The 15,621-nt window shown below is 39.7% G+C and overlaps 1 protein-coding gene across 1 annotated transcript; it reads left to right on the plus strand.

Annotated features, from left to right (window-relative positions):
- Nucleotides 1-614: 614 nt before the first annotated feature.
- LOC126763965 (uncharacterized) lies at nt 615-3,085 on the plus strand. The gene is made up of 2 exons (XM_050481745.1): nt 615-829; nt 1,054-3,085. Exons 1-2 carry the CDS (start codon nt 817-819, stop codon nt 1,434-1,436), a joined length of 396 nt encoding a protein of 131 aa, XP_050337702.1. The 5' UTR covers nt 615-816; the 3' UTR covers nt 1,437-3,085.
- Nucleotides 3,086-15,621: the final 12,536 nt, after the last annotated feature.

Consider the following 15,621-nt stretch of genomic DNA (forward strand, 5'->3'; position numbering starts at 1 on the left):
TCACTTACTCCAAATCTTTGGGCAGCTAAAGCAGTGTGTTCTAATACAAGTGTGTTTTGTTTGGTTTTAGAGGATGGAAGAGAAAATTCATCATCAGGATCGTTTTTGAAAGAATCCATTAGCGACGCACCTACATTGTTGTCGTCTGTATGAAAGTGTGGCTGATCTGAATGGTCACGTGTTCTAGCTGATACTTTTCTGGTAAGTGTTGATGTTGAATGACGTTTTGAAAGCTTTTCTTTACGTTAATTTTTCTTTGTAATCTTTTTTGTTTCAGGTAGATCAACACTTCAAATGCGACCAATTCTTCGGGTTCTCTGGTCCAAGAGAAATGGTTGTTCATTGATAGGAACTTTCCCTTCCTTTGGACAAGTGCAAGAAGAAAAATAAATGCATTTACAAGCAGCGATGTCAAATAATTTTCCGGCAGAAGAGACAAAGTCGTTAAGAGTCAGAAATTTCTTATGGTATGTGGTGAGCATTTGTACAACTCTGGTGTGCGAAACTCTCGGAATAGATGACTTTTTGAAAGTATTTTCAAACTTTTTTGCAACTATTTCTGTAACCTCTTTACTCCTAGGTTCATAGTTGTCGCCTCGGAGTCGCCCTATCCCTTTCAGACCTAGCTTAATCAATTGTGAGATCTGCTGTTTTTTGCCTTCAATGACGTTCAAATATTATTTTATAGCTTTGTTACCGATATGTAATGATTGTGCGTTCTCTTGTGGTCTCACTCTAAACAAAAGAAAACTAAAAAACTGCACAAAAGAAACAAAAGAGTCAGCTGTTTGAGAACGACATCCGATAAGTGTAAACATGCGGCCACATAGTGAGTATTTATTTATTTGTTTTACATAAGTTTAAATCATAAGTAGTCAATTTTGTTGATAAATAGTAAGTGTGTTCGATCTTGTCACAATATAATGTTGAATTGTTTAACATTTTCAGGCAGCTAGGTGTTAGTAAAGTTGACATATCACAATTGTGCTATATAGGCACAGCATGTTTTTTTGATGTAAACTCACGTTTGTGCTATCCTCCCTTTTTTTACAGGAAAATACTATGATTTGAATAATGATAACGACGTTCAAGCTGCATTAGACCTCTTAGACGATTCTGATGCAGATTTCAGTGACGATAATGATATTGATGATGAAACTTGGGTACCATTCAACATTTTCCCAGAATCTCCAGCAAGTGGTGAAGATGATAATGAGAATGCAACTGCATCTCATGCATCTGCATCTGCATCTGCGACTGCATCAGCAATTTCTCAGGACGATTCAAGTGTAGCAGCTCCGCAAACATCACGGCCAATCATTATTTCTAATATTTTGTTAATGGCAGCACAGCCATCATCTATCAGAAATGTTTCACTAAATATGACTCTGTCATGCACTTCCACAAGTAATACAGCGAAAAGACGCCAACTATAGAAAAGTGCTCCATTTGATTGCAACGATCTACCCATTGCATCTGGTTGTCAAAACATAGCATTACGGAAAACACCATTGGAGTACTTCAAGAATTACTTCCCAGAATCGCATTACGACGATGCTATAAAATTTACAAAAATGTACGTTATGAGCACACGTGGGCAGGAAGTCCGATATCAACAAGCCGATTTTAAACGATTTTATGGATGCGCAATGATAATGGGGTGTCTTGGATTTCCGAAAATAAGAATGTACTGGTCACATGAATGCCAAATTCCTGCAATTTACAATTCAATGTCACGTGACAAATTTTTGCAAATGCGATCGGACATTCACTTTGCAGATGTTTCTGTGCCAGACCCCTGTAACAAATTATGGCGTGTACAACCTGTGATCGATTTAGTAAGAAACCGTTGCAATAATTTAGCAACTGAAATAACACAGTATTCAATGGATGAACAAGTTATTCCATTTACTGGAAGATGTCCTGCGCGTCAAACAATTCGATAAAAACCAAGACCTGCTGGTCTAAAAAATTTGGTATGTGAAACTGCAAGTGGCATGATAGTGGACTTTGAAGTTTTTCAAGGCGCTGGCACTTTTCAAGACTGTGGTTTCGGGCATGGCCCGTCTATTATAATGAGGCTAACAAAACACCTTCCAAAAGGCAGCCATATATGTACATATATTTTGATCGCTTTTTCACAACAATACCCCTCATTCAGTCGTTGCACCAAATCGGTTTCCATGGAACAGGAACTATAATGGCAAATCGATTGGACAAAAAATTGAAATTTCCCCAGGACAAGGAAATGAATAGGGGTGAACTGGATAATAGTTCACGAACGGTGACAATGTAGCCGTTGTCAAATGGAAAGATAGCAAGGTGTCGTAGTCGTTTCCAGCCAGTGCGGCAAAGACCCCATCAGCGAGACAGATAGGTGGAACAAAAACATGAAACGCCGTTGCCCTGTGCAAATCCCAAAAGTTATAGAAAATTATAATGAATTTATGGGGGGTGTCGATATAGCTGACCAGATGCTTGAATACTACAGGATAAAAATGAAAACCAGGAAATGGACTGTAAAAGTATTTTTTCATTTTCTTGATCTGGCTGCATTCAACTCAGTCTAAAATAGATGCCAAATTAGCCGGCCTGCATAAGTCCAAAGTTAAGCCCTTTTTAACGTTCTAAATGGAGTTGGGAACAGTACTGGCGGGATATTATCAAGCTCCTGACTATGTTGAACCGTTTAAAGTCGATGAAAATATGTATGGAACGAAGTATCAACCAAATGACGCGCCTGACGACGTAAGATTTGATCGCTACGATCATTGGCCCTCATTCGCATATGAGGCACTTAGAGTTTGCCGCAATAATTGTGGTAGTCGGACAAGAGGACAATGCCAAAAATGCCACGTCAGCCTTTGTCTAGCAAAAAACAAGGTTTGTTTTGAACAGCACCACACAAAAGACTAAATATGTTCCTTATTAATTAGCTATTTTATTTCTATGGCAATGAAGTACCTAACATTTTTTTCTATTAATTTTCGGCATGACTTTTTGTTCATTTTTTTTCAATAAAAGAGAAAACCAAATATTATTTTTGTGTCTTATTTCTTGGAGCAATTTTTCAGCCTAAGACCTAGGTATCACAATTGTGCGATGTCCTTTTTCCAAAAAAAAATCATTACAGTCATGTTCATCATGTAATTTGTGATCAAAAAATGCAAAACTTTCTTTCAGATTGGTGATTTCGGTGGAATTAGAAGGAATCAAAAGCATAGGTCTGAAAGGGCTATAAGAAATCTTTCAAACTGATAACACAAAGAACATCCCGGTAAGTAGGTAACTGGGACTCAGAGAGAATGTACGGATATATGCCAAACACAGGACATTTCTGTCTAAATTTAAATTTAGATACAGACATTTTGAGTTCTGTGTTCTGTTGAGAGAATCGAAATCAACGTCAAGAAGTGTGGCCGCAAGCCGATTTTCACCTTGCGCTGTGGCGCGCCGCCTTTTCGCTCTTTCTCGGGAACGGTTCGTCCAACGGCCATGGCCACATATACCATTTCGGTAGCAAATGACTTGACAAATAACTTTTGTTTCATACATTTTGCCATGAGATGCGTATTTCTGACGCTAGGTGGGGTTAAAGTTGCAATCCGATCTCAAAACAAAAAGTTGCATTGGAATCAGGAAGTACTAAGGCAACTTTTCCGCACTATTAGAAATCCCGAATCGAAAAAAGTCCGGAATCAACCCACCCTATTGGTGACTGCTGATGTATTAGAAAATCTAACGCGGGAAACATTATCAAAGCTTACGACACTAACAAACGCTTGCTTAAATCTCAGATACGTCCCATTGTCATGAATTTTTATATCGTCCAATCTCACTGTTGACTATTTTGTCCAAACTACTTGAAGCTGTAATCATAAGAAAACTTCAGAATATAATTGAAGAAAAGAGCCCAATTCATCAATTGGAACGAAGTAAACCCATACTCCACCTCGGCGAAATGTCTTGGTATCACGCTGGATGCAAAGTTGAAGTAGAGGGAGCATATAAAAAAAAAGTTGCAGAACTAAAACTAAAATACAACAAAGTAAACTGGTTAATCGGCAAGAAATCACCCTTAACAATTTCAAATAAAATCCTAGTCTACAATTAAACGTCGAAACCCATTTGAACATACAGCATTCAACTTTGGGGATGTGCTGCACCGTTATACATCGAAGCAGTGCAAAGATTTTAAAATAAAGTTCTACGAAAAATTGTTAATGCCTCGTGGTACATCTTGATCTTCGTATAAAAAAATTTCGGGAAGTCATTCGGGAAACGGTATCGAAACATGACATAAGTTTACAAAATCACGTAAACGCTGAAGCCCGACAACTAGGAGAGACTAGAAGCAGCAGGCGCAGACTGAAAAGAACAACGTTTCATGACCTTTTAAGCGAATAACAAATATTGTAATTCTTAGTTTTTAAAACAAAGTTTAGTTTATAATTATGAGAAATATTGCTTGTTAGTTTACATTAGTCACTAGTTGCAATTTGAATGAAATGTAAAACTATGTCCTTGCTTGCAATTTGTTTTTAATTTGATTTATTTTTTTTATATGAGGGAAAAATGCCACGAGTTAAATGAGCAAATATAGTTCGACGAATCCGTAATGCAAATTATTTTGCGTTACGAAGACGATCACAGACTGCAGATGAACGTGCACAAGCTAATGCATGAATTAGATCTGCTGACCCTTTACCTTTACTGAATGTTGCACGGCGATCACGAATACGTCGTGTTGTTTTGGCTGATATGATGCGTGCTGCTTTTAATTACAACAGTCAGATTGATTTTATTATGTACAGATTGCAATGCATGAAAAACATTCAGTTGTTGTTCACTTGGCTGTGCCTCTTGAGAATGGACAATATGACAAGAGCAGCACAAGTACCAGCCACTGCCAAAACTGATGCATTTGCGATAAATTTGTTATTTCCTGAACAACCTTAGCATTTTACATGGAAAGTGCTTTCGCACAAATGTCAAAACCGTAAACGAGGAACAGCAGTCGATCTGGCATTTTCCAAACAGATGCAATTGGAAGAATATATACAGCTCCTCAAAACAATGCTGAGTGTTTTTAATTGCGATTGTTCAGGGGTGTTGTGGAATCTGATAGGTGTCGGAATCATAATTGAAACCGATCCAAAAAAGCAATAGGTGTCATGAATTCAGATTTTATTGGTTTGATATTCGAAAAAGAATTTGTATTGGTTTTGGGTGTCACGGAAACCAATTTTATCGGTTTTGCTGCCAGAAACAAATCAAGAAGATAGTCGCACACAGAATTGAAATGTAAGTTAAGAAATCAAGTTATTTTAATATTTCGAACTAATTTATGTTTATTTCTATAGGGGAAAACATAAGTATAAAACACGAAATATCTCAATTATTGAGTTTTTGAAAAAAAAAAATGCGGACATTTATTTATATTTTTTAGGTTTTTTTTGGAGGGAAAGAAATAATTGATTAAGGCGAAATTTCTAGGGTTTACAGTAATATATTTAAACATCATACGCAAATTTTTTTAATACGAAATCTTTTACATTTTGCCTTTGGGAAGTAATTGTCAGATGCTTCTCGCATGTGCATATGCTAGACGGCGATGCAGGTCGCGATTTCCATTGGAAACAAAAAATTCATATTTTTTAATAACTTATGTTCAAAAGATTTAAAAAAAGGTGTAAAATTCTAAAATTTTTTAATTTTGGAAAAAATTGGTTTTTGAAATAGAAGATATTTAATACCAAGGAAAATAAACTTTGCCCCAATCCCATACGACGTATAGTTTTTTCTATCCTGCAAACTATAATTAAAAAACCGAGAAATCGGGCGCTAAAGTTTTCGCTTTCTAACTCATTTAAACTCACTAAAAACTTTAATAGGATTGCTTCCAAATGTATTCATTTGCAAGTTTTGTCACATTAGTAAACAGCTGATTCGAATATTGGTTTTGCGAATGTTCGCAAAGACGAAAATCCAATCAGATTCTGTGGCACCATTGAAAATCAGAATTGGTTTGCAATTCCGACAGCTAAGCAATTCTGTCTTGGATTTCACAACACCCCTAGTTATTAATTAAAGTCAAAGGCCCAGAATCTTTACAAGAATTGAGAAGAGTCAACGCACATAGGTCTATTAAAAATTAGCTGGTCAAAAGTCAATTTTTTTTAATAAAAGGTTATCAAAAAATAGTACCAACAATAGAAAGAGAAATAGCTTAGCAATAAGAAATTATTACCTCCACCCACTGGAGCACTGTGTGCTTGCGTCCGCACGTCTTCGCATTACATATTTGTCTGATTGTTTTTTGTGATCTCAATTGACGAAGTTAAATAATCATTATTTTTGTGCTATCCAATTATTATTTTTCAAATATTGTGATGGATTTGAGTAATTCAGGTAAGATTTGTTATATTCTATGGTGTTTCAAGTGTGTTAACTGCATTAACGGTAAGGGTTCAATTTTGAAACAGGGTAATTAGCAAGATATTTTTTTTATATATATATTTTAGTTATATTCTCGTCTTCTCTCGCGTGACAATTTTTATAGTTTTTATTAATAGACATACAAGTTTATTAGGCTCGTTTAGATACATATCTTAGCTGCGGATGTGCGACTTAAAGGTTTTTTAAGATTGGTAGTAATAAAGAAATAAAATAATATGTTTCTTTAACATTTAATCAATTGCTTATTTTTTGGCTTTAGGTACTTCGGGCGTAAAAATAGTGACTCGAAGTTATCTTTGCGATAAAATGCAAAAGCAAAGTTTGCCTGATGGATGGAAAACTAAATTATTTTGAAAATTACCTTTTGGCCCGTTATGGTGACACACCATATAATATAAACAATTTGAAACAAACAGTTTGGTATTTTAAAACTTTCCTTAAAACGAATGAATGTTGGTTAAACGTAGGAACATCCGACAAATGTTGGAAATCGAGTGGGACGGAAAGAACGGAAAAAATTGGATAAATTTGAAATTGGAAAAAGAAACGCTTCGAAAATGCTTCGAGACATTAAAAATTCTCCAAATCGGGTAGGGAAATACAGAAATGCTTTAAAATTTTTGTTTTGTTTCAATATACTTTTATTGAATCTGCTTTTTGTTTTTAAAGCCTAACAATAAGTTATGACATCTTAAATCTATTTAAAAACTAGATACGTTCAAGCAAGTGATTGAGCTGTTTTGGTGATACGTTGCTCTTTAGAACGCGGGCATGTCTCCTTCAAGACGTGTTTGATCGCAGGAATGTACCAAAGCATTAGCCATTTGGGATGTAGTGCAGGTCGCGTCCAAGCTGGTGCATCCTGGGTAACGGTAAAAGGCTTGCGGCATTCACGGCCTTACAACCCCTTGGACAACCTTCGGCTTTGGTCTGCTTTTTGAGAAACTTTTATTTGGATTTGGTAGAACCCTGGGCTGGTGGCAACGGCATTCTGGCACCTGAATATGATGAGGTGACACTCATCATAAATGGCTGTTGGGCTAACGTCCCAACCGCCCCCGTCTCGTTAGAAGCCTGGCAGGCCTCAGAGTACGTTCCCGTCGTTAAGTTGGCGTGGTAGGTGTAAGTTGAGATGACTCCTTCTTTGCGCTTCGCCTTGGCCTCGTCACGGATATAACCTTGGGACCATAAAAGGCGACAACCTTTCTGGGGGACGGATAGCTGCTCTGTGTGGGGACCCTTTTTGCTTGGACAATATCTCTAACAACAACAATGACAAAAACAAAAAAATTTATGGAAAGACAACGAAGGGTGGTGAAGGGTTGTCGAAATCGACACCTAGATCCATCCCAGGCGGGGCTGCTGCTCCTGTGGCGACGAAACCGTCGCTGGGCAACTGCAGCAACAGGACAAAGACCCCAGTAGGTGTCTCCTCTTCAGGTAGCAGAATGGGGGAAGCCGGCGCAAACCCGTCGGCAAGAGAGGCAGCGAAGGGTGGAACCTTCATACGAGGCGGAATCGCCAGCACTAGCAGAGGAACCTCTCAAGGCAGCTTTAGCGGGGAAGCTAAAGTCAGACCGCCGATTGGCGGCTAATGCTACGGTGGCAAGCATGTTTGTCAGGTATCTAAGCAAAATGCTAGCACACTCGAGTGGGCCAAGAAGGTGCTGAGCGAAGACGATAGGGCAGGACCGGAAGTCAACAGAACGGAACCAGCGGTCAAGCGGCAGAGGTCGCACGACGGAGAAACCTCCCTTGGTAAGAAACCGCGAACGGGAAATGCGCCAACCTTTAGCAAAATTGCTAAGAGCGCTAGTGCTATAGTACTTGGGGTGCTCGATCGCAGTAGGGAGGACGGTGCTATCTACCACGAAGAATGGAAGAGAGTTGCGGAGGCTATCTCGTCAGTCTCCCTAAAGATGGTCAAAGAAAACCCTGGGCCACCCCCAAAATGTGTTAGTGCCGGTTGGCACCATGGGCTGCACAGGCTTACAAAATGTGCTGATGAACTGATGAAAGACCGGCCATCTTATATAAGAAGGCAGTCTCTCAGGTGGGAGAGGTTTGGAAGGGAGCCAGACTACTGGCCGTGGATAAAGCGGATTTTCCTCTTCGGCCTAGGGCTCTTGTCTGGCTGCCAGTCGAACCTTCCACAGCGAATGAGATTGAAGGAATCCTCACGTACTGCAACCGTTCACTTCCAACGCAGGACTGGAGAGTTTTAAGGCTAGAGAGAACCGATGAACCATATCTGCAAACGCTGTCCATCGGTCCTTTCAGCAAAACAAAGGGAGCCATAAGCTATGGTTTTGAAATGGTAGTGCTGAAAGTACTCCCATCAGATGCCAGAGCTGATAGCAACCAAGCTGCAGCTGCGGTGGATGCGAAAGAGGGCGCTGACGATCAAACGACCGTATAAACGACCCGAATCTCTCGGACGTGGCGAGTACGTCGATCGGCGACTCCGTTTTCAGCTTCCAAAAACTCTTTGAAGAGGTGCGGGTCAATCACGACAACGGGATCTCTAATTTGAAGACAAGGAGCCATAAGCTGCTGGCGACCAAGGATGCATGTAGGAACAGAGCCTGTATGTTGGTAAGAAATGAATTAACGGTATTTCTTTTGCATAATTTCAGCAACGCTGACGAAGTGACAGCGAAATTGGAGTGTGACACCGGAGATTTCTGGCTTATCTCCGCGTACATGCCACACGATGATGAGGTGGAGCCACCTCCTTTACTTTACTAATAGGGGAAACTCTCCCACTTTTTTGACCGCAAGCAGGGAGGAGGTTTTTGACCTTACCTTAGCCTCACAGGGGATTGTCCCGCTGATCTCAAACTGGAGGGTCCTTGACGATCACTCCTTTTCAGATCACAGGTATATCGGGTTTAGTCTAGTCGGAGAAAGTCCGCCTAGGAAATCTTTCAGAAACCCTGGGAACACCGACTGGGAAGGTTAACGCAGGAGGCTTCGGCAAACTCTCCCGCGCGCACCAGGGATGGGCTCGTTGGCTACTACCGATGCAGTGAAGGGGTGGGTCAAAGTCTTCAGCTTGGCGTGCAATGCTGTGCTGGAGAGGTCCTGTCCACTGAAAACACACAAGGGCAAAGGGAAACCTCTTTGGTGGACTATGGAACTCTCAAATATCAGAGCGTCTTGTAGACGTTGCCCCCAGAAGTGGGCTACCCAGTGTCCCTGGGTTATCTCAAGGATGCGAATGGGAAGTGGGCCCTTAGCAATGAAGAAATACTTCAGATGCTGCTTGACGCTCACTTCCCGAGCAAACACGTCCTCTGTGGGGGGATCTCTCGGAGTGCTGCATGACGACTGTGCGGCCTTTGTCGGCATTCTGGGTGAACGACATTTGACATGTCATGCAGTTGGTTGACACCTATCTATGCGAACTGTATCAGATTAGGTTACAACCCGGGGGCCCGGAGACGAGTCAAGGTTACGTTCATCCCGAAGGCTGGCAGGGCCAAGGATTTCAGGTCCATCAGCCTCTCCTCCTTTCTGCTTAAGACTCTGGAGAGACTGATGGACTGGTATATAAGGAGAGACTATCTATCAGGAGCACAACATGCTTATCATAAAGGCAGGTCAGTGGCATTATGCCCTGCATACTATCGTGTCATAGCTCGAGTAAGCTAATGAAGCCAAGGACTTTGCTTTTGGGACTTTCCTTGATATCGAGGGAGTTTTCAACAATGTCCTGCCTGAGGCAGTAGTTACTGCTCTCGATGGTCGTGAGATTGAATTGAACCTCAAGTACCTCATTCTCAGTCTTCTGTGCGACAGAGTGATCAAAACAGAATGGGGCAGCGCGAGTTATGTATGACCTCCCGAATAGCTGTAAGTTAAAACCAACCATGCCACAGAGGCATGGATCAGAAGCTGAATGTGACGGAATGTCACGAGTCAGCATTTTTTAATGTAAACAATAACAGGTATAGAATAATATGTAGCTTAAATAGACTTAAGTTTGATTTTAATAAAGTAGTCGTAAAACAGAGTTCATACAGGTAGTTATTCTTTGTAATAACATTTCATTGGATAACATAATTGGCTCACAGCATAACAACCATAACTGGCGCAGTCGAAGCGAACCACAATAAAACTGCATTTATACAAAAAAAATAAATATATATATATATATGTATGTATATGTAAATATTATAAATAATAATAACAATTTAGTAACAAAACTCAATTGTGAATGAATATCAATTGTTTTACAACGTCTAAAAGCGTAAAACGACTAATAAAAGTAAGAGACAGAGATCAAGAACATAAGAAAAAAAAAAACCGCGAATAGCACCATAAATATCATCACCAGCAGCAGCTATTACAAGAATTACAACATCAATAGCAGCACCATCGAAAACAGCAGCAGCGGTTATAACAAAAACAACTACAGTAACAGCAGCAACAGCGGAAACAGCAGCAGCAGCTATAATAAAAACAACAACATCAAAAGCAGCAAAGACAACAAGAACAACAACAGAAGTAGCAGCAAAGACAACAATAGCAACAACAGGAGTAGCAGCGAAAGTAACAATAACAGTAACAGCAGCAACAGTCAATATTATCATCAAAGCAAGCAGCAATACTCGCTTAAATTAATTAACTTTAGAATATACAATTATACAGAAGCATTTTGCCAAAAGCAATTATTTTAAAAGTTGTGATTTGAAAAAAAAAATAGTAATAATAATAATTAATCTTAATCTGAATTAAATTAAATTTAAAAACACACCTTTCTTTAACTCAAATAACTGATCAAAATGCAGCCAATAACCAATTGTCAATTAGGTAAAGAATAGAAAAAGATTTACAATTGGGGTACTCACAACCCGTCGTAAAGCATCGTAAAATCGTAAAATTATAAATTTTTACACTTGTTTAAAAAAAATTGTTGTTGGATTTCATACAAAAATGAGTTTACACATTTACAATTCTCAATGCTATGTTTTCGAATCGTTATAACTTATAACTTTATGAGACTTGTGAAAACCCTAAATATTTAGCTTCCTTCGAAGATAATTTAAAAAGATTTCCATCCTTCATTGAGGCAATTGACAGATTACGGAGAGACTATGTAGGACAGGAAGAAATATTTTTTAGGGTGATCTATGATCTAAAAATCAGTGGTTCAGCAAAAAATTTTTTTCAAACAAACCCACCTCAAGATTGTGTTAGTTGTAAAGATAAGCGAAGGCAGCATTACAGACCCACAAAAGATCAAATGACGATCACGAAAGAAATTTCGGAACTTAGGGTACACAGCATAGCGGAATTAAGTAAAAGAATAAAAGAAATAATAGATATTATGACAGAATATAGTGCACTAAGTGAAAATGGTAACACTATGAAAGAAATATTTTCAGGAATGCTTATATAAAGGGTAAAGCAAATTGCAGCAGGGACTTTCGCCTATATGATACGGAATATAACGAAATGGGCAGACATGACAAATACGATCCACAATTTCATAGAGCTGGACGATGGAAATTTAAATCCTTTATTTTTAGCAATTTGCTTAGAAGGTAAGAAATTATGATAGTAACCACAATCAAAATAATCAAGGAATACGCAACTTTAGGAGACAAAATATTGGCTATCAAAACAATGATCGCTTTTATGCACAAAATAATTCGGGACGATACTCTCAAAGAAATACCAACTTTTCAGGGCAAAATAATTATCACCCAAATAATCCACAGAGACAAACTAAATATCGGACAGGAAATTCAGGCCAATATACAAATCAATATCGTAATAATAATATCTATATAAATAAAAATGAATCGCCAAACTCTATGTACGCTCATAACTTTCATACGACTGAACCAAACTTGATAATTTTTTTTTAAATGTTCGTTGAGGTTCAAGGATGGCTTTTACGGAGAGAAAAATTCGAGTTTTTTAAATTTTTAGGGGTTTTCAGGCAATTATGGAAAACCCCTAAAAACAGCACTTTTCTTTTTCCCACACACACGAATGAATGTTTGTTTTTTAGTAACGCTAAGAGAACGGCTGAACCAATCTTGATGAAATTTTCAGAGGCTGTTCGCTGCGGATCAAGGAAGGTTAAGAAATAAAAATACCTTATAGTTTTCATGAAGAAAAGTCAGAAAATTGGATAATTCCAAAAAGTACAAATTTTTTTTCAATTTTTGTTTGTTTAGTTTTTCAATATTTTGATTTGTAAATTATTTGAATAGTTCAATTTCGGTCGTTTGCTTTTTTATTCCGGCTATTTAAAAGAAAAAATATTGAAAATTATTCAGTGAAAACGTTATGTTTCACACAAAGTGATCAATTACAGATTGAAATTTCTTACGAAGCCACGAAGAGGTCGCGCTAATATCGGTCGGCGTTCTTTTTGCCATCAGCATGTGGCAGCCCAAGACACATGAACGACTAATCTCAGGATGCGATGACATACATGTGGAATTATGGAACGCGGTCAATAAGCAAGCGATCGTCACGATGTCACAGCACGACTTTTCAAACAACAGCAGCGATGTTTAATGGACTTTATCTTGCAGCAACATACGGTACATACATATATATGGTGCTGTTAGATGCTGAATGTATTCCGTTGAGTAGCAAAAAAAAAGTTAGTCGCACGCACACGTTCTTCTTTGGATGGTGGATGGTGGTTACACCAGATCAAACTGATGAACTCATTTCTGCGGAAATTCCTGATGCAGCAAAAGATACAGTATTATACCAAGTGGTGAAAACCAATATGGTTCATGGACCTTGCGGACACCACAATCCCACTTCGGGTTGTACGAGGTGTGTTCAAAAAGTATCGCGAATTTTAAATTTTCGCGGGTTACGTATATTCGAATTTCGATTTTTTTGTGGCGTTATGTTTGCAATCGATGCTGATGGAGCAGACGTTCCATTACCCGACCATGAAGAAATTCGAGTAGCGATTGCCCGCTTGAAGAACAACAAAGCGGCAGAGGCCGACGGTTTGCCGGCCGAGCTATTCAAACACGGCGGCGAGGAACTGATAAGGAGCATGCATCAGCTTCTTTGTAAAATATGGTCGGACGAAAGCATGCCCAACGACTGGAATTTAAGTGTGCTATGCCCAATCCATAAAAAAGGAGACCCCACAATCTGCGCCAACTACCGTGGGATTAGCCTCCTCAACATCGCATATAAGATTCTATCGAGCGTATTGTGTGAAAGATTAAAGCCCACCGTCAACAAACTGATTGGACCTTATCAGTGTGGCTTTAGACCTGGAAAATCAACAACCGACCAGATATTCACCATGCGCCAAATCTTGGAAAAGACCCGTGAAAAGAGAATCGACACACACCACCTCTTCGTCGATTTCAAAGCTGCTTTCGACAGCACGAAAAGGAGCCGCCTTTATGCCGCGATGTCTGAATTTGGTATCCCCGCAAAACTAATACGGCTGTGTAAACTGACGTTGAGTAACACGAAAAGCTCCGTCAGGATCGGGAAGGACTTCTCCGAGCCGTTCCATACCAAACGAGGTTTCAGACAAGGCGATTCCCTATCGTGCGACTTTTTCAACCTGCGTTTGGAGAAAATAGTTCGAGCCGCAGAACGAAATAGAGAAGGTACCATCTTCTATAAGAGAGTACAGCTGCTGGCGTATGCCGATGATATTGATATCATCGGCCTTAACACCCGCGCCGTTAGTTCTGCTTTCTCCAGGCTGGACAAGGAAGCAAAAGAAATGGGTCTGGCAGTGAACGAGGGAAAAACGAAATATCTCCTGTCATCAAACAAACAGTCGTCGCACTCGCGACTTAGCTCTCAAGTCACTGTTGACAGTCATAACTTTGAAGTTGTAGATAGTTTCGTCTACCTTGGAACCAGCGTAAACACCACCAACAATGTCAACCTAGAAATCCAACGCAAAATAACTCTTGCCAACAGGTGTTACTTCGGAAGTCACTCATAATTCCCGTCCTGCTATATGGTGCAGAATCTTGGACGATGTCAACAACGGGTGAGTCGACGTTGCGAGTTTTCGAGAGAAAAGTTCTGCGAAAGATTTATGGTCCTTTGCGCGTTAGCCACGGCGAATACCGCATTCGATGGAACGATGAGCTGTACGAGATATAGGACGACATCGACATAGTTCAGCGAATTAAAAGACAGCGGCTACACTGGCTAGGTCATGTTGTCCGGATGGACGAAAACACTCCAGCTCTGAAAGTATTCGACGCAGTACCCGTCGGGGGAAGCAGAGGAAGAGGAAGACCTCCACTCCGTTGGAAGGACTAAGTGGAGAAGGACCTGGCTTCGCTTGGAATATCCAAATGGCGCCACGTAGCGAAAAGAAGAAACGACTAGCGCGCTGTTGGTGTCTACGCCAATTAAGAAGAAGAAGTTATGTTGGTACTTATGTCTCTCACTTATGCCGACAAGCTCATTGAAATGTTCATTTTGAATGTTCATTTAATTGTTGACAGCTGCTTTGCTTGCACGTGTTTTGGATCGTCTTCGATTTTTACCTATTCAAAAAAATAGATCAAAGAACCTGTATCAAATTTTGTGTGAAAAACGAAATTAAGTGCGCGGATGCATTCCGAATGTTGACTGTGGCATACGGAGAAGCTACCTTGGACCGAAGCAACGTTTATCGGTGGTACAAAAGTGGAGAAAATGGTATTGGCCAATCGTCGAATTACCGTTAGAGAAGTTGCTGAGGACCTAAACATATCGATTGGCAAGTTATGCGCAATTTGCGCAAAGCAATCCGCGAGAAACGCCCGGATTTTTGGAAGAACAAAAATTGGCTTTTGAACCACGATAACGCCCCTGTTCACACATCGTTGCTTGTGCGCGACTTTTAGGCCAAAAACAACACACTAATGATGCCACAGCCACCGTATTCCCCAGATCTGGCCCCCTGTGACTTTTTTTTGTTCCCTAAACTGAAGAGGCCCATGAAAGGACGACGCTACGCTTCTCTTGACGAGATAAAGACGGCATCGAAGGAGGAGCAGAAGAAGATAAAAAAATGATTTTTTGAAGTGTTTCGAAGATTGGAAAAACCGTTGGCACAAGTGTGTAATATCTCATGGGGACTACTTTGAAGGGGACAAGATATTCATGATTACATAAATAATTTTTGAAAAAACACAAAATTCTCGATAC

This window comes from Bactrocera neohumeralis, unplaced genomic scaffold, assembly GCF_024586455.1.
Source record: "Bactrocera neohumeralis isolate Rockhampton unplaced genomic scaffold, APGP_CSIRO_Bneo_wtdbg2-racon-allhic-juicebox.fasta_v2 cluster09, whole genome shotgun sequence".
Lineage (NCBI taxonomy): Eukaryota > Metazoa > Arthropoda > Insecta > Diptera > Tephritidae > Bactrocera > Bactrocera neohumeralis.